Raw genomic sequence first — 18,967 nt, 5'->3', positions numbered from 1 at the left:
TGTGAGAGACCTTTGTGGGAAGCCTGGGAGGATGGGGGGTCCCCAAGTTGGATTGCAACAGCAGAATTGGGGAGAAGATGATCCACGCTTCTGGAGACAGTGGGAAGATGATTTGAGAACATGATGCCAACTTGCTGAACAGCAGCAGCAGAACAGGAGATGTCTGGCAATGCCCAAGGCTGGAGTTTGAAAAGTAGGAGGAAAAGCACCAGGGGTGTGCCAGGACTGACATTGTTCTAGAAGAGGAGGATTCAAGGGTCTTGTCTCAGCCTGTGACCTGATGCTTCTCCCTCATGTGCTGTTAAATCTGTTTTGCTCACATTTTTCTTTCAACAGGATTTCAGGTTTAAAAAAATATATATTTCACTGAGCTTTCCAAGGAAACAGAAGCTGATGTTACCTCAACAGCTTCAGCCACCCCTTGCCAAGTTCTGCTCTGGCACAAACAGGTCTCCTCCATCTGCTGTGTATTTCTGTGTCTCTAAATTGGTGTTCTGTGCATGTGATCCATTCTCTGTACCAGAAAGCTTCATGGGCCATTTCTAGCAGCTCACTCTGTCTCTCAGACCCTGGCTCTGCAGACTGTACTGGGTTTTCTGCCAGCACAGCCCAGGGGCAGGCAGCTGTACAGCTCCTGGGCTGGGACCCCCCAAAAATGCCTCTGAGTCACTACAAAATATACAACCCCAGGTGGAACAGCATCTTCAGCACCTGAAGAAACTGTGATTTGCAAGATGCTTGGTTCCTCCCGGGCATTGTGCTCAGATCCAGAGGGTGGGAATTAATCCTTTTGAAAATACTTCCCAGTTTCACTTTTTAAAAATTTTGTGCCCTGGCCACCATTACAGTTAAGAATAGCAGTAACTGCTGTTATTACAGACTGTTTTACCCACACACATTTCTTTACAGAGAGGCAAACTTTCACTGAACTCTTCTTTAAAAATAAATTTTTTGTTGAAGGAAGACCAGAGGCACTGGATAACATTTTCTTTAAATTGTCCAATTAAAACCAAAGTGTCCAAGAGCTAATAATCAAAGCAGATGTTAGCTAAAAATCTAAACCAATTATTTTTAAAATCTGCTCTTGATGGACTTATGCAAATGAACTATTTTATTATCATGAGAAATTGTAGCTTGTGCTGTGGTTTTAACAGTCTAATTACAGAGATAACACTTGTTTTGTGTGCCCATGATAAGCACAGACTTTTAATTCACTCAGCAAATAGTGGCAAGACAGGAATCGGCCAGGACTCTGCATCTGCAGCTCTACAGAAGGCAAAAACCAGGAGCTCTCAACATCTGAAGAAGATTTCAGAACTTCTGAGTCTTCTCTCCATGGGGGATTAATGAGTGTCTCCAGCAGAGCATTTCTTTCAGTGCTTGTCCCTGTGCAGACCCAAAGGAAAGCTGCCCTGACTGTGCATAGAGCTGGTGGCTGGAGGCTTTAGGACTAACAAATATTGAAGATATTTATTTATTTTCTGTCAATAAAGCCTGCCTTTACTGCTTCAGAGAGGGAGAAAACTCTGGAGATGTTGAAAGGCAGACAGTGGTGCTGTTATGTTGGCTTTTGATTTCCAAACAGGGAACTCATTAAACACTTTTTGAAATCCTTGGGAGGAGAGCAGATCCTCATAACAGCCCCCAGGCAAGGGGAAATCTCTGCCCAGGAGGGAGAGGTCAGGGTCAGTTTGGAACTTTCTTCACAAGCTCTCTGTCTCTCTGTCCATATGTCCATGAAAAACAAAACTTGGTTTTTCCTTGTGTTTTGCCAACATTACTGCAGATGCTTTAGCCAAAGGCAAGAGAACAGAAGCTCTCTTTTCCTCTGTAGAAGTTACTCTTTTTTTTATTCTTCTTTTTCTTAGCATAAATCACACCTTGCACGAAAATGAAAACTACGCTGCAAGGACCCACAAGAGCAAAGATTTCCAGAAATCAGGCACCAATCCCATCTGCCACCACATCTATGAGATGCCTGGAAATTTCTCTGACCTCATACTAATACAACATCCATAAACAGAAAAGTTTTAAGACTTTTTCCAGAACCAGGTGAGCAAAGCTCTGTGTGCTGCCTTCAGTAGGGTCTGGCTTTATCAGATGCCTTCACTGTAGGAATCCAAAACTCTGTTTATGCTCAGTCATGGCCACTGAAGTTCCAGTCCCTGCCCATGTCCTGGGATTCCCTGCATGCCCACTGCCCAAGGAGGATGTATCTGGTTTATTAGGGGGATGTGAGCAGTGCTTGGGAGCATCCACAAGTCCCATATGACACTGGAGCCCAGATGTGTGGCTCCTGGGAAGGGTGCTGGGGATCCCACAGGGTGTGGATGAGAGGAGCAGGTCTGGGTGGGGGTGATGAGGCCCTCACCAGCTCTCTCATCAATGCAAACAGCTCTGGTGGGGCTGCACCCACTGACCAGCAGCCAGAGAGAACAGTGTTCACAAAACCACTTACCTGGAGTCTGCTTCAAAAGGGCTGAATTGGACAAAATCCCCAGAGGAATAAATCTTTGTTCAGAGTGCAGAGGCAAATTCTGCTGCCTGTGGCACTCTCCTGCCTGCATCAGCTGCCCAGCCCAAGAAAATTGCCAAGCTATAATCAAGATATTTTTCAAGTGACTCTGACTGCTGAAAAAATGTGGAGGTCATGGGGCTGTTTTCTCCCTCCTTCTTCTAAAATCCATTTTCATACAGATCAATATCTGTGAAGACTGAAGGAGAAAACAGGCTTTGGGAATCAAACCCTTTCTGCTTGGAAGCAGGGCAAGAACAAGAGGCTGTGCAGCAGTGCTGTATTAAGGAGCAGGATTTATCATTGCAAGCCAAGGTTGGCTTCTCTTTCATTCCTCAGCTGGATCCTTCCTTTCAGTGACTCTCATTTCTTCCTTGTACAGCAAGAGGGTGAATGCTGAATAAAGATCAGCACCTGGCACATCCATGCACTGACAGTTTAAAGGAATTGTCTCTTTGCACAGCACAGGACTGAGCTTTCATCCCATCCATTGGTACGGGTGGTTCCTGGGTACTGGAAATCTTGTAAATTAAAGGAATTGAAAAGTTCCTTGCTTGCTTTTTTGTTTTTCCAGGTCCTCATTCACCTGGGATGATTGAGGTGCAGCTTTGAGATTCAATCACTTTGATCAAAATTCCCATTTTGCAGGCAATGTGGTGAAAAGCCTATTTAAGATTTACTCCTACACAGCCCCATAATGCGGCAGATAATATTCTCAAATGCTGCTGAACTTTGTATTGGTGATATTGGTTTTTTTGGTGCCTCCTCTGAGCTAATCCTCAGCCACTGGGCAGCAGCAGGAGCCTTCACCCTATCCCTGTGTCCCACAGCCTCCATGTGAGTGCACAGGCTGCTCTGTCAAACAGTTTGGGATGCTGTGGGGAAATGGGATTCCTGAAAAGCTCATATTTCTGCAGAACCAGTGGTGTTTAGCCCACATTTGCTAAACCACAGCCCATGAAAAAAGCTTTTTCTGCATTTTGTGTAACGCCACCTCACCCACTTCATAGCTGCAGAAATTTGATTTGCAGACCTTTATTCTGCCTTTATTCCTCCCTCAGCCACCCCATTTCTCTATGGAACACCCTCCCTATCAATATCCATCACAGAGCATCTCCTTCAAAGGCCAGCTTCAGCCTCCCAACCCTCTCTTCATTAGGAAAGGATGAAGTAAATCAGCTCTTCAGCTGGTCCCAAAGGCTTCCAGGCTGCGGTGGAAGACGAATTGCAGCTTTGTGTTTTATGAGTAATGCAGAGCAATCATAGCAGGGCTTTACAAAGGGCCATACATCTTCCAAGAACCCTGTGTCCATTAGCTAAATGCTCTGCTCCACACAGGACAGCCTGCAATTGTGCAGGATGGGGAGAAATAATGCAGCTATCCGTCCTGAAGCTGAAGTTATCCCTCTGCTGAAGAGCACCCAAACCCATGTGTGAGCTCCCTTCTCACAGGACAAACCTGTGGATGGGGATGAGGTGAGCACAGTCTCTGTAATCTGCAGGACACAATGCAGGCGAGAGAGCTCAGGGTCAGCTTACCAAGGCTGCATTAACAAATATCTCAAATTAAACGTGCCAGGAGCTGTCGACTCTGGAGATAAAGCTCCTGCACCCTCTGCTGGGGAGAGGCTCTGGCTGCACAGCCTGGCACACCAACGATGCTGCTCTCTCACAGGACTTTAATCTAAAATTCCTTCTTTTACCATGGAAATACTCACAGGGATGTGGCTGAGATGGGGAAAACAAGACAGGATCTCCACTCTCCCCAGCCCTTCCTGCCATGCAAAAACAAAAAGCCTTCAGACCTCCGATGAGAAGGAAGCCTTGAATAATATATTCTATGCTATCAATAAATCATGTAATAAAACCTAAATAATGTTTCTTCTCCTCCCATCCTCAGTTTGAAGGGCAAGAGGCCAGGAAACATTAATATTCTTGTCTCTGGTTCTTCCCACTCAGTAGCTTTTCCCACTTCACAGAGCACCCCATTCCTTGCAAGCAAACATGTTTTTGCCCCATTTAGGAACCCAGTTTCACTGAATGCCTTTATTTCTGCCAACAGTGCTGTCTACACTCTGGAAAAAAAAACCACGGGTGAGACATCCTAAGGGAGACTTGTTAAATCAGGGAAGACCCCAAATTTGTTTGCTTTCTTGCCTTATTTAGGAGAAAAGAAATCCAGATGCTTTGAGCTACTGAGGTGGTTTGGGCACAGCCTGGGTGTGTTTGTTCAATTCTGGGAGCACTCTCCTACTTCTCCCCAGAGAAGCAGCTCCAAGGTAGCTGGTTGTGATGCTTCCCTGGAAGTCCTCAGTGGGTTTTTCCGAGTTGGGGCCTGGCTGTAATCAGCAGCAGGAATGTGGTTTCCTGGTCTCTGCAGGACCCAGGAGCTCAGCTGGAACAGGGAGGGATTGAGGGTGCTGCACCGAGGGGATGCTGAGCAGCCGCGGGCGGGTTCCCCGCTCAGCAGCGAGCTCCTTCTGCCCTCTAGGGTCCAGCTCCGTGGAGGGCTGCTCACCTCCCTCTCCCGGGGAGCAGCTCCAGCTTTCTGCAGGATGGGCTGGAGAGGAAATTTCAGCTTTGAGCCACACCAGTACCTGCCCAAATGATGCTCTACTGATGAAGAGCAGATGGGAGTACACCAGTTCTCCCAGTTCATCTGTTGTGCTTTGCTGCTGTTTGGTTTAACCACTCAGTTAAAAGTGTGCTCATTGGTTCATATTCACTGGCTTCTTCATACTCTGATTTCAGTAAAAGCTGCAGCTGAGTCAGGAAAAGGTCAACTATTAAATAATATTTTAAGATGAAATCAGGACCTGAAAAGGCAAAGCAACAGTGGTTTTTATTTAGTTTGTGATTTTTATTAGTTTGGAGGACCAGTCCCAAGCACATGCACTGCTTTTGTGCTCAAAAAGGAATGGAGCAGAAAGCTACAAAAATGAAAGGTGTGCCAGTGTAACAAAAACTTCACACCAGTGCTGACCAGTGACAGAGGGAGAAAAAGAAACAGCAAGGATTTCCACTTATTTTTGATATTAGAAAGTTGGAGAGATAAAGTGTGTCAGTGCATCTTAGAACATTTGTTGAATAAATAATTGGGAAATGTGTAATTTGTAGGTCTGGTGATGGGGGAATGTCTGGGACTGGCTCAACTGAAGCTAAGAAATCTCTGAAATCCAAAGTGGAAAGAGGAGCTCAGGGACATTTGTTTGTTTAATTCAACAACCATGGTGTAAAGAGTAATCTTATCAGCTTTTTAGGTGTGTCCAAAGCCTCCTCCTTCCATCTCTGACTTGTCTCATGCTAACAGTCCTTCAAGGGCAAGGAGATAAAAAAAATTTGCTCATGATTTTTGTATGAAAAGTCTCATGTTCCATTATTCACTAAATCCTTTATTCATGCCAAATTACATAATCCTTTAAAGTGTGTCCCATTCCCTTTTCCTTCCACTTCAGTTTCTGTCTGCCTTTCTCTTTAACTATGTATTATTAACTTCCTTATATAAAGAGAGTGACCACCTTGCTGAAAATGGTTTCTCTTTCCAGAAAGACACTTTATGCCCAAAACCACCATTAAGTTACTATTGATGGAAACAGGGTTTCATCAGGAACCAGGAAACAGCTGCCAAGAAAGTAATAAGGGTAAATTATACCCCAGAGCAGAGCTGGAGTAGCATTTAATGGATCAGAGAGATTTCATTCACCATTCTGCCACTGAGTTATGGCACAGGTTCCTAAAGGAAAAAGGGTTCTGCCCACCCTGAGCTCGAAATCAAAATGCTGGACTCAGGTGTTATCAGGATCAAAAGCTGGGGTTGGCTTTTTTTCACCTTGGACTGAAAAGTGTCAGCTTTGGGTCTTAAACTCATTGCCCAAAAGTAGGACTGAGGTTTTACAAACTGCTTCTTAATCTTGCAACACCTGCTTACCCCTCCAGTGAATAAGGAAGAAATGTTCCTTTGATTTTCAAGGAGAGTAAATGGTTTAATCAGTCAGCAAACAAGGCAAAAAAAAAAATACCCAGACTGGGATTCTGCTTTGGAGCAGAGCACAGCAAGAGCTTTTGGCAACGAGTTTATCCTGCAGAACTTCAGACTGTCTCACTGCATATACAATTCCAAATAACTGTGCTAATTTGGAAAAAACACTTTTACTCAAATTCTGAAATTTAGCTAGAGTCAGAGGGATGTGAAGTTGCAGGGGATCATTGCTGAGTTACTGAAGGCTGTTGTCACAGCTCCATGGGGCCCAGCTCCCAGCATCCTGATGGGCCAAGAGCAAAACTGAGGGCAAATAGTTTGAGTAAAAATCAGTTTCCCTTGAGGAGCTTTATCGGTGAGGAGACAGGCAGATGTGTTCCTATGATAGCAACTGCTCTCCTAAGGGATATAAATAGTTTATTTTCATATAATTTTTTTCTAAGACTCCAATATTTACTTCTGCTGCCAGGAAAGGGCCTTCCTGATTTTTCAAGACTACCAAGACTCCAATACCCAAGGAAAAGCAATGCCTCCTCCTGCTGGTCTCCTCTCTTGGCTTGGCAAACGTGTGAGAAAAGGCTGCAGGTCTGCTTGGCAGCTCTGCTCTGGCACAGCAGGTGCCACGTCTGGCTCCACCAGAATCCCTGTGGGATGCAGCAGGACAGTGCTTGGATGCAGACAACTGGGGAATGTGCCTCAGCAAGCTGAGAATTTTCCTGTTTATCTCACTGGTGTGAAACCTAATGAGATAAAATATAATGATGCTGTTGAAGCCCACTCAGTCTGCTGTATCCATTGGGAAATGCTCACACCTGGACTTCCCTAATGGCTCTGGGGAGGATGGAGCTGCTGAAGGCTTCGAGCCAAGGGCTCTGGCACAAGCAGGGGCTGCTGTGCCTGGGCCCGCTGTTCATTCTGCCAAGCCTCTCTCACTCCCTTGCCCAAATGACTGGCAGGCTTTCTAAAACCCAGGTCCTGGATCATCCAGACTCTTATGCTACATCATTCTGGAAAAAAATATCAGCATGGAGGGATTTTACTTTTTCTTTTTCACTTACAAAATGGAACTGCTGTTTCTTCAGCCAAGATCACTTCAGGAAATACTGTCAGTCAATCCACTTCACTCCTAGACAGTGCTCCAAAATCCAACTTTTTTGATTTAGGGCTGATGCCTGGTAAGCAAAGTAACTCATGGGTAACTCCCTTGCCAGTGCCATTTCTTGGCTCTGAACCCACCTTGATGACACCAACCTCCATTTTTAGCAGGGTGATAAGGAACTGGCAGGGGGTGAAGGGCTTCAGTAACCATCTTTTATCTGTCAGGATGTGGTTGATGTTGAACCTTAAGAGAGTCAATATTGTTAAAGGACTCTGAAGGGCAGTGTCCTTGTAACTAAGGGCATCTGAGATTTATGAGCTTGATTTTATGCATCAGAAAGAAAAATATATTCTCACATTGGAAGTAAAAATGTGTGGAGGTTTAATGTCAGGAAGTCAGGTCCCCATTTCTCTTCTCTTCATCCGCCATTAAATACATCCCCAAAGTACCAAGAAATCCCCATAAATAAAGAAACAAAGAGAACAGAAGAAGTGCAAAGAAAAATAAATGTGTATTTCATCTCATGAAGGTTAAATCTCTGGTATTTTTACTGAATGCAAATTTTCCATTCTGATGCTTCGAGGCTTAAATTAATGATTGTGATTATTTAATTTTCCTCCATTTCCCTTCCGGTTGCAACCGTCGCTGTTGGTTTTCACACCACACATAAAGAGTTTTGCAGCTGCCACAGTCATTCCTGTGAAGGTACAAGCTGACCCACGCTCAGTGCTTCAGTGTAAAAGTCTGGGCTACGTTGCTTTTCCACGGTGCTCATGTAAAACCACGTATGACTGTCAGCTTCTAGCCAGTCCCTTAGGAAAACTACAGGTCATTCCCTTGGCACCTGTCCCTATAAAATGTACATTGCACAAAGTCATGATTGAAATGTACAGAGGAAATTACACATTCACCAACAGAAAAAAAGAAAAAAAAAAAAAGAGAAAAGAAAATCCGATTGCTATTTTACAAGAGAAAAGTGTGTCTCATTCCATACATACAAAATGTTTTCAAATTGTACATAAGTACCAAAGGCATTATGAGAGATTCTTTGGAGATGAAACGAAAGTGCAAGAAAGCCAAGGCAACAGAGCAAATGAAAGGAAGCAAAGCAGCAGCTGTCTTTGCTTTCTAAAGGACAACCAAACTTCCCGGCTCGGCCGCGCCCCGGAGCTTCCCGCGCGGGAGACGCGGCCGTGCGGCCCCGCGCTCGTCCCAGTGGGAAAGTCACCTCTCAGCTCTCACCTTCAGGACAAAAACATGAACCATTTCTAGCCCAGGTAAGGCCAAATGAGCCAGATGCTGTAATAAACCATGGGAGTGTCAAGGTATCTCAGGGAAGCGGCAACACACTCCGGCAATGGATGTACCCTTTGCTCAGTAACCTATTCAGGGCTGAGGCAGCTCTTACAGCTGAGAACTTTGGACCCAGAGGTGAATTTTAGGCCAATGCAAAAATTTGATTACCATTTATTCCAGGCATCCAGCAGTATTAAACCAGAAAAGTTTCCTCTTCATGCCTTTGTTTATTTAGATTAAACACTGAAGAGTAAGCACTACCCAATATAAATCTTGTGTCTGTGAAAATATTGGCAAAATTCAGTCCTAGAGGATGATTCATTTGGTGAGGCTGGTGAAATCTCTGTAGAGGGGCTATTGAAATCTGTGGGCTGACCTGCTTGGAAAATCAGATTTATTGGTTGTAACACGGTCCTTTCTTCCATAACTCTAAGATCAAAGATGGTCTTTTAATTTTTCGCTTCTTATACATCTCTTACCTAGGGGCTTTTTTAAATATAGGCAAAAGTAAGACCCATAGGGCACTGGGATCATCTGCTTGGGCAGTAGGTTTGTGGGAGGCTCTGGCACTGCCCTCAGTCAGCACCGCTGCCGTGGGACACCCTGGCACAGCACGTAAAGACTTTGCCCTTGGATCTCCAAAGGCACAGGACAACTGTTTGGCCACACATCTTAGGAATGGGCTTTTTGGACTTGAAGTTGGCACTGGCCACTCTATTATATTTGTTTGTTTGAAAGGAAGCCAAAGAAATTATCACTCAAAGAACTGCATCGCTCTGCTGCATGGGCTGTGCTGCCTTCAGAAGTGGGATTTCTCCTTGGGATGGCAGTCACACATCAATCCCCTCTGCAAATCTTCCTTTTCGACCAAGACAAATTATTGAAAAAGTAATTTGGTTTTATTTTACCCACTTCCTCACCTCCAAACCAGAACTTTTCTTCCCCCTGTGCATCTCAGATGCAGCTTTGTCTGTTTTGATAAAGAACACGTGTTCACACGTGTTCATACCCACATGCACGTACAGCCACATGTGGTGCATGTACTTGAGCCACATGCACACGCTTCTGCAGCCAAAGTTGTGTTGTCCTTTTACCTTGCAGGTTATGACAAAGATAAACTGTGAGCCTCATTCAATCTGTACAGAATTTACAGTTCAGATGAATAGCAATGAAGAATATATAGGAGTACAGTAGCTGTTAAGTATTTATGGGCAGAATGTGTTCATTTTGTTCAGGTATTTTTAATTAACATCACAGAGGCAATCTCGTATTTTAGCTTCCTGATAAAATCTGTTTAAAGAAGCATTCAAATGCAGTGAATTTCTTAACAAAACAGGATGTTCATTTTTTCCCTTTTCCCAGTTATGTTGAGTCACATCACAAACCAGGCAGGTGACACTTTGGTGCCTGTTCAATGCACATAGGTTGATTACATGTAGAGATACCTATCAGCATGTGGCTTGTAATGTGCAATCTGTGTGCAGTACATGTGGATAATGTACCAAAGTGACACCAAGCAAGATAAATTTCATAAATACAGTGTCTATATTGGAGAAACAGGAATATAGTTTTAGTGTGTGGAGTGTTGTTGCTGTATAAGAACAGTGGCACCCACCTATGTGAATTACTGATAAAAGAATAAAACATTTATAAGAATAATTTCTTGAATCGCCTAAAGCGTTTGATACACCACGCAGCAACTGCAGCTATGTTTAAAATCTGCTCTTGATTTAAAATAACAAAATCTCTCTCATTTATCAGCTATATCTTGTTTTGCCTTGGTGTTCCTGAAAGTCTCAGGTACTCTACACTGTGCGTGAATTTTTTGAGAAAAAGTGAAGAAATGTCAAATTTTAGGGTTTTGGGGGGAGGGAAGAGTAACCAACAAAGAAAGGCCTCCATCCTGTCTGCTGACAGGAGCATGGGGTAGCTCCAGCTCCAGGGAAGATGTTGGACCAGTGTGAATAAGCAGGCGGGACAGAAGAGACCTGTCACCAGCCTTGATGAGTTGTCCTCAGGTTCTCAGCAAGGCTGAACATGGTGTCTGTGGAGAGGCTAAAGAACCACATCCACATCTGTGATCAGTCCTTTTCATGAGCATCACTGCGTATGGAAAACACTGGATCATGGCCCCTGTGTTGGTCAAGTTTATGCAATTACTTGAAACGCTGCTTCTGTTTTTAAGGGAGGTGTCCATGGCATGTTAAAATAAGGAGGTATTTTCCTATTGTGGCTTGCAAGGCTTGTGCTGAGCTTTTCTCGTGTGGAGTGGGAAGGAGAGAGCATCTCTCCACATCCACAGTAATCAGTGTCAAATGGAGCTGAAATTGCAGCAGAAGCTTTGCTGGCAGCATGACATTCAGCCTTGTTTTGGGGTCAGAACCATTCAAACTGGAGGTTCTGGCATGGCTTCTACTTGAAATCATTAACCCTGCCCTAAAATTATAGGCATAGCTGCAGGTGAAATCCAGCCTGGGCTTGGCACTGAGCTTTGGAAAGCCCTGTGGTTTCTCAGAACCAGGCAAACATGCTGCTTGAACAAACCACTTGCAGCTGTATTTACAGGAATTAGGAGAGGGCAAAGGGCTTCCAGGTTCATTGGCAGCTTTGCAAACAGCACAGCTTGGACCAGCTGCTTTCCAGTTCTCCCCATTGCCGAGCTGGAGCCTGGCATGCACAGCCACATCTGTGGGTTGCCAAAGGGAACAAGGGGCTTGAAAACAGCTCCTGCTTCAGGGAGCAAGAACATCTCCACTGGTAGAGCTTGTGAGCTCTCCTGAGAGATGTTCACCTGGACAAGAAAACCTGAGCCAGTCCTCATCCCTGTTTCACTTTAATCAGCTAAAGCCACGGGGACAAACCCTCACAGGGTACAGAGAGACAGCACAGACCCCATCCCCGTGTGGAAAAGCTCCAGCAGAACAAACCAGGGATGTGTTGAGGCCATAGTGGCTCAATGAGGAAGCAAATAAATTGCCAATAAAAAGCAAAACTGTCATGCTAACAAAACACAAAGGCTCTCTGGTGCATCTGGTGATGCCAGGCCAAGGCTCAGAGCAGAGTTCTGGCATTACAGCTTCCCTGGTAAATAGTCTGGACAAGGAAGAGGAGGATATGGAATCAAACTTGGTCATGGCAGCAGTGCCAAGAGATACGAGAGACTGCAAACACCAACAAGTTGGGCAAACCCTGAAGGCCTCATGGCAGACTGGTATTACAGTGGGGAGAACACTGGCAAAATATTTATGGAGATGAAAATGTAGCTCAGTGCCACTCTGTCAGGAGAGTGAGAGATGCTTCCATGAGGAATGGTTATGGCACAGTTGCAGGGTGTCTGAGACCATCAAGGCTGTAGAGAAGGGTGGGTGGAATTTCCAAAGGGTGGTTTCCAAGGTTTGGAAGTCACCTTCTCCCCTGTGCCTCGGGCTGTGCTGCAGGCACAAAAGCACATGGCACCCCAGGGCTGGATGCAGGTGAGAGAATCCTATGGGAATTAAACCAGACATATGGCAGGTCCCACACATGTGGGTTCAAATGGCATCTTTGAAATGAAGACCAGGCCTCCATCCTTGGCACTGCCTGCTCCTCCAAATCCACAGCAAGGGCTATCTGGGATGCTCTTTTTCAAAGACATCCAGATGGAAGGGAGGTTGCAACACACAGCCAATACAATACATTGTATTTTTTCCTCCCCATTTACACATTTGAAGGAACCACAGGTACAAACATGGTTCTTTACCCCGTAGTCACAAGCAGTAGAAATGGAGTCTGTGCATGCTGTTATCAGAGGGATGGGGTGATGACCAGTTGCAGCATGAAAGACACTTGGTATATCAGTGTTACCTACAGAAGCACCGCAGCACCCTGCGAGGTGGCTCCCTGGGAGCACAGCCTCTCCCCAGAGTGATGCTTTTGGCAATGTTTACCTTGTCAGGTACTACAGCAATCTGGGAGTGCAGATACAGCTGGAGCATATTGCTGTCTACTCATCTCAGGCTGCATGCAGTAGCAGGCAAAATTGAGAGTACAGTCAGTGAGATAGTCCAGAAAGCACATTCATAAGTTAAAAAGGTTCCCGCTGCTACCTAAATTCAAAGCGTGATTAATAGTGTATCAAAAGGTGTGTGATCCCTCTCCCTCTAGACACTAAGGTAAGGCAAGCAGTATTGTGTCACTGGGGCATCAAACACTAAGATATACTAAAGAAGATTCCTATGCAGTATTATTATCCTTATTATTAAAAACCCACCCTATTGTTATTGATTAAAAAACCAGTGAACTCACACCCTTGCACGGAGCAGGTTTTGCTCCATGAGGCAGAAAAGTCGGGGTGTTTGTGTGCTAAAAGCAAGGGTTTGCTTTTACACCTCTGAGCAGCAGTGACCCTGCAGGGCTCGGAGGAGCTGCTGCCCTCAGCCCTCCCCACAGCCTTCTCCTCGATGCTACCTGCAGCTGAAGGAGCTTTTGTATCTGATTTCCTTGTTTGTGGCTCAGGAAAAGGAAGCAGATGAGAACAGAAGAGGCTGACCCGTGATGGAGAGAGGATGGAGAGGATGTGGATATGCAGCTGTGGGTTGGGAAGAAAAAGTTGGAGGCTTGGGGCTCCCTCAGCCTGATGGAGAAACAGAAATCCTTATCCTGCTCCTGGGTTTTTTAGCATTCCAAATAAAATACTCACTGCTAAGGGTCTTTGTATGGGACAACTTTGGGTAAATTCCTTAGGAATTTCAGTTTCTCTTTTAATACTTACATTTTAGTCTTAGCAATAATGTTGCTGTGACCATGGTGGTCTGAGGATATCAGGAAAATGAGGTTTCCAGTATCTCCCTCTTGGGAAAAGTATGAGTGAAGGTGGTTTTTTTTTCTCTTGGGCAATTATCTGTAAGGGGAGCATTTGTATCTGAGGTGATGCTCTGGCTTCTCAGGTACATTATACAAACTTTTTCTAAAAATTCACATAATTTAAAAATTTAAAAATCAATTAAAAATGTAAAAATATACCTATTTATCCATAAATAGCAATGACCCTGCAAAATTTATTTGGACCTATTAAGCAGCATTTGAAAGAAAATGCATTTTTAGAAAATCTGATCTGTCACATAGTGTGTCTAAAGAAATAGAATGGCTTTCTGAGCTGGATGAGAGGTTTGGTTTTGGTAAGCTCCTTGACATTTTTTGCTTTAAAAATTGTTGTTAAGAAAATGGGTCAACAAGGAAATTCACATACAAAATCTGCACTTGAGTAACATTAAAGTCCCTTCCCAAATATTGGGAAATTTGACTTATGGCTGTTCCTCTGTCTCGGGGTCACATTATGAAAGGCCACCTTGCCACATCTCCAGCCACATCTCCTGTTCAGAGAACACCTGAACTCACACTTGGACCTGAAGGACCAAAAAAATTCATGTCCCAGCCCCAGACATTGCTCCATCCCATGGGTGGGCCAATAGCACGATTTCTTTCCAGACCTAGAACCAGATTAAAGGAAAAAAAAAAAAGCCAAGAACTTTCTGGGAGACCATAGCACAGGCTCTGGTCCAAGGTCATGGCTTCACATTCAGCACAGACACACCTGGAACCAGGCTTGGGCACAGAACCCAGTGTGGGTATGGGCAGCCGTGGAGCAGTTCAAGATGGTCTGCTGGAAATTTGGCTTTCACATCTTCAGCTCTCTTTGGACTCCTCCATCCACAGTGGGCATTGCCTGGAATTTGTTTCTGTCCTCCAAAAAATACAGAGTAAGATTTGGGAGGAAGAGGGAAGGAAAGAGTAGCCCAAGAGAGGCTCAGCAGAGGGACAAAGTTTGCCTGCCCACCCTTTTAAAGGTCTTTGTCATCAGGACTGCCTTATCAGCAACCCAAAACTGATTTATTTTCTTGTAGTCTGGTGGTTCTTGCGGGAGCCTGCCACCAGGAATGTGTGATACAGACATGGGGGAGCTGAGTGATTAGAAGGGAAGACTTTTCACAGAGTACTGGAGTGTGATTTAGGAGAAGAATGAAATTATTTATGTCAATAAGCAACAAGCAGGACCTGTCCTTGTCTATGCAGGCTTAAATAATTTCATGGCAATGTTGAGCGTTATTTGTAGCTAATTCTAGTGCAAGTTAATCCCAAAATCCATGGGGTTTTTGCCTAGATGAATGAGAAATGATGATTTATGGCATGGTTGTGCATGGTGGTGTGTCAGAATTTCTTTGATATGATGCCACAGAAAAATAGATCTCATACCTTCGAAGAAAAATTCTATGTGATTCTGTGTGAAATGTATATAAAACCAGTTTTTTGCAATCACTTATTACGGGACAAATCCAACAACTTTTCAAGATACAAGTCAAAAGACCTCTATAGATTCCAGTGCAGGAAGTTGAAGAGGAAAAACTCAATTTTTCCTGTGCAACCCCTGAACATGAGCTTTAAGGTCCCTTTCCACCCAAACCATTCTGTTACTCTGTGAATGGATGATTCTGTGAGTCTCTCACTAAAGACCAGTCATGTACCTGTGCTGCAATAGGATTGCATGGCATCATCCTCATCCTCATCCCCATCCGGCATTCCTGCCTCTGTGTCAAATTTCTAGCAGGCCTTGCAAAGTAATTGCAAACAAATAAGAGAATAAATCTTTTTTATCTCTGACTTGGGCAAAATTTGCAGTGAGCAGCTGGCTGGAGCAATGTCGATTTTTGCCTCACCAAATGCAATTTCCATTCTTGTGGTCGGTAGAAAGCCCAGGCCACCCATTTGATTTAGGACCTGCTGACACTTCTTGTTCTAGCAGAAAGGATCTCATTTTGGAATACACCAGAGGCAAATCTGCACAATTTACAGCCATTTGGCATTTAAAGTTGTCACTGTGTGGAAGTCAAGGGCATCGCTGCGTTAACTCTGCACAAAGGAATCTGGAGCCAGAGGGAGTTTTGGAGCACAAACAGAGAGGGAAAAAATGCAGAAGTTAACAAAATTATGGTTCAAGAGGGGAAAGAAAGGAGCTAGCATGGCTGGAAGCCCAACTTCTCCCTAAGAACAAGGTTTTCCCCTCCTGAATGGTGAAAAATGGCAGGAATGAATGGCAGGAAAAGTCGTGAAGATACTTCCCCCTTCCTCATTCCATGATAAGACCTGTGTGCTGGCCCTGGGCACTAGCGAAGGAATGGTTTTATTTTCTGTCTGCAAGTTGCCAGACTGCACCCACATCTTCCCTAAGGCCAAAATTATCCTGGGTCTCCCCTGGTTGCTGTGTTTGGTCAAGCAAACAGGAGGAGAGAAAAAGGCTGTGAGTCTCCCTTCACCCCAAGCAAATCAATGTCCAACCTCTCAAAGGCCACACAGAAATGAAGCTGTCACCTAAATAGCCTTAACAGGCTCTTGATATGACACAGGGAAAATGTGGAAAGACAGGGTTTGAAATCACAGCAGAAAACATGTGTGGGATTTGGGCTGTGGATGCACAGCAAGGTCCAGAGGCACAATGCCAGCCATGGTGTCCCAGCCCTGGAAACAGATCCCAAACCAAACTTCTCCTGACCCACGCCCTTGCAAATAAAACCCCCTACCAACTTATCCATGTAAAGGATCACTTTGTGGCTTTGTTTTGGTCCCAAAAGAAACTTGGAGCATCACTTTTCCCCTTGCCTTCCCCCAGCTGAAGGAGCTGCTGAGGTTCCTGGTAATGACACAATGACCTTTCCAAGAGGAAGTGCTTCCACAACGAAATGGAGCAGACTGGGATTGGCACAACTTGCAGGCAAGCACGGGCAAGAGGCTTCTGAAAGACCATGAAGAAATAAAGCAGAGCCTCTTAACTCAGCCTGAGGGACCCAAACAAACCAAAGGATGTCCCGAGAACATGGGGGTGAGATTCTTGGCAGGGCAGAAGAAGAAAGGAAAGATTTTCACGGGCATAGTGTGTGCAATAAAGTGTTCAGGCACAATGCAAACTGTAAGAAAAGTGCCCACTCTGACCAACAGGGCTTCCAGAGGATGGAGCTCAGCACTTCACTCACAGCAAGGCAGGGACCACAGCATCCTGCACATCCACCCTCTCCCTTTGCCTGGTGGCTGTGTCTCCCCAGTGGCACTGCTGGCCATGAGAATGGCTTGGGATCATGGCAGCCCTCCAGAGGGGCTGCCTTTGGTTTGTCTTTGCTTTCAAAGCACCCCCAAGTCCCTTGTCAGCAGAAGGAGAGATAATTAAATATAATACATGGTTAAAAATATAAAATTCCATCCCCATAGTGTCTCATCCTCCTTCTCTGTCTCATTTCTCTGCCCTCTGGATTAACCCTCTTCTTGCACTCAAGCTCATATTTTCTGAGTTTTCCCAAGACGGGATCATTTCCAAACTGCTCTGGTTCAGAGCAGGACCCCAGCAAGTTCCACTTAAGGCCATATCTACTGCTCATGGAAATATCCCAGCCACCATCCCTCTCCTCCAGAGATTTTCCATGTATTATATTGGAATTATGTCACCTTCCTGACAGCTAATGAGGAACCACGGAGTAACAACCCCTCCTTATTACACGTGCCCTGAAACATAAGCCAGAAACAGACATGTATTCTGTCTGTGACTCCAAAACACCTAAAGGTGTGATCAGCTCCTGCCATGACATAGCAATTCCCACCTAACACTTGTCAGCCACCAGCTAATGCAATCTACAAAAGCCCTGGCTGGGTGATTTATTCCTGCCCTGCGCTTCTGAAGATTCCCAAGAAATGCAAATTGCCTACTCTGCGCCATGGAAGTTTCATCTAATGATCTTAGAAAGAGAGTATGAAAGAAATCTGGACTTCACGGCTCCAGTTCGCTCATCACCGTGACCTCTTCCACGAGTGCAGGCTCGGACCTGCTTGTTCCCCCCAGAGTAAGCTGCAAGAAAGTATCTGCCAGCTAAGGGTGTCCTAGAAAGAGGAAAACCTTAGCTGCCAATCTTCTTGAGAAGTTCGACACGTGGACAGCTGGAGCAGGCAGCTGCCAGCGCTCGGACGTGGCTCGGCGGCTGCAGAGAGGCTTCACTGCCGGGGGGTTGACCAGCCCATGTCACTGAAGGGTCCCTCGCCCGTGGCCGACCTCGGGGGGGGACCGCAGGGCGTGCAGAGGTCAGAGTCGGTGTCTGACTCCCCTTCTGCAATGTAGGGTCTGATTTTGGCCACGGCTGCATAGCAACCGTTGTTAAGGATGTCCAAATTCTCTTTGGACTGGGAGATGCTAAAGCCGCTGAAAGAGCGCTCCAGTTCCTCGTGGTCCACCGAGGGGATGGAGATGGACGTGTCGCTGTCTCTCATGGCACTCTCGTGGTGTTTGGTTGTAATGTCTTCGTTCCTCAGGTACTCCGCGCTCGCCCGGTGCCCGCCGCTGTAGGCGGACAAGGAGCGCTCGTGGGAGGGTGGAGGTGGGATCCGGACCAGCGAGCCGGGGTCTCCGATGGGAGAGGAGCCGTGGCTCTGCCGCTGGCACGACGTGGAGGGCGGGCAGGCGTTGCTGGGGGCTGGTGGGGCGGAGAAGTTCTTCTGACCCATGGAGCTGGTGGACCTGATGATCTTGATGATGCAGCCGTTCTTGTCGATGTGCTCCCTGCTGTCTTCGGGGCTGTGGTAGGGAGGGGCTGGGTCTGGTTCTTTGGACCCAAAGTAAGCCTCTGTCTCCGTGGGTGGGATGCCCATCCGCTGCATGTAAATGTTCACCAGGAAGTCCAGCTTCTTCTCCATGGACTGAACCTGCAAAAACACCACAGTTCCAGCACTACGTGCAGGCTGAGGCACATTAACACCCTGAGTAGGAGCAACTTCCATCGAGGCACAAGTGTGGGGCTGGGTTTCATAGATCACCTCTGCCTACACTGACCCACAGCATCTCAAACTTTTAGTGAATATTTAATTGTCCTGTTCTGAAGGGTTTAATTCTCCACCTTTTTACAGGGTTTCCCTTGTTGCAGGATTTTCCTTATGTTACTCTAATCTTTATGTCAGGCACCAAGTTCTACAAAAGCTGGAGAACACTTGCTTCTTCCAGCTCCTTCTTTCACTTTGCACTTGTCTGAGCTCAGAAGGCCATTGGGATTTCTGAGCTTTATGCTCTAGG

At 45.6% G+C, this 18,967-nt stretch overlaps 1 protein-coding gene across 16 annotated transcripts in view; it reads right to left on the bottom strand.

Annotated features, from left to right (window-relative positions):
- Positions 1-8,081: 8,081 nt before the first annotated feature.
- The window catches only part of KCNQ2 (potassium voltage-gated channel subfamily Q member 2), a 73,545-nt gene continuing 62,659 nt past the window's right edge, over positions 8,082-18,967 (bottom strand). For all 16 annotated transcript variants that reach the window (XM_038158886.1, XM_038158897.1, XM_038158887.1 and 13 more), the window contains one exon: positions 8,082-18,603. In XM_038158886.1, coding sequence (XP_038014814.1) covers positions 17,899-18,603 — 705 coding nt within the window. In that variant the 3' untranslated portion in view covers positions 8,082-17,898. The remainder of the gene's footprint in view (positions 18,604-18,967) is intronic.

This window comes from Motacilla alba, chromosome 20, assembly GCF_015832195.1.
Source record: "Motacilla alba alba isolate MOTALB_02 chromosome 20, Motacilla_alba_V1.0_pri, whole genome shotgun sequence".
NCBI lineage: Eukaryota > Metazoa > Chordata > Aves > Passeriformes > Motacillidae > Motacilla > Motacilla alba.
The sequence above is the reverse complement of the archived record's forward strand: the minus strand, read 5'-3'. Positions and strand labels throughout refer to the sequence as shown.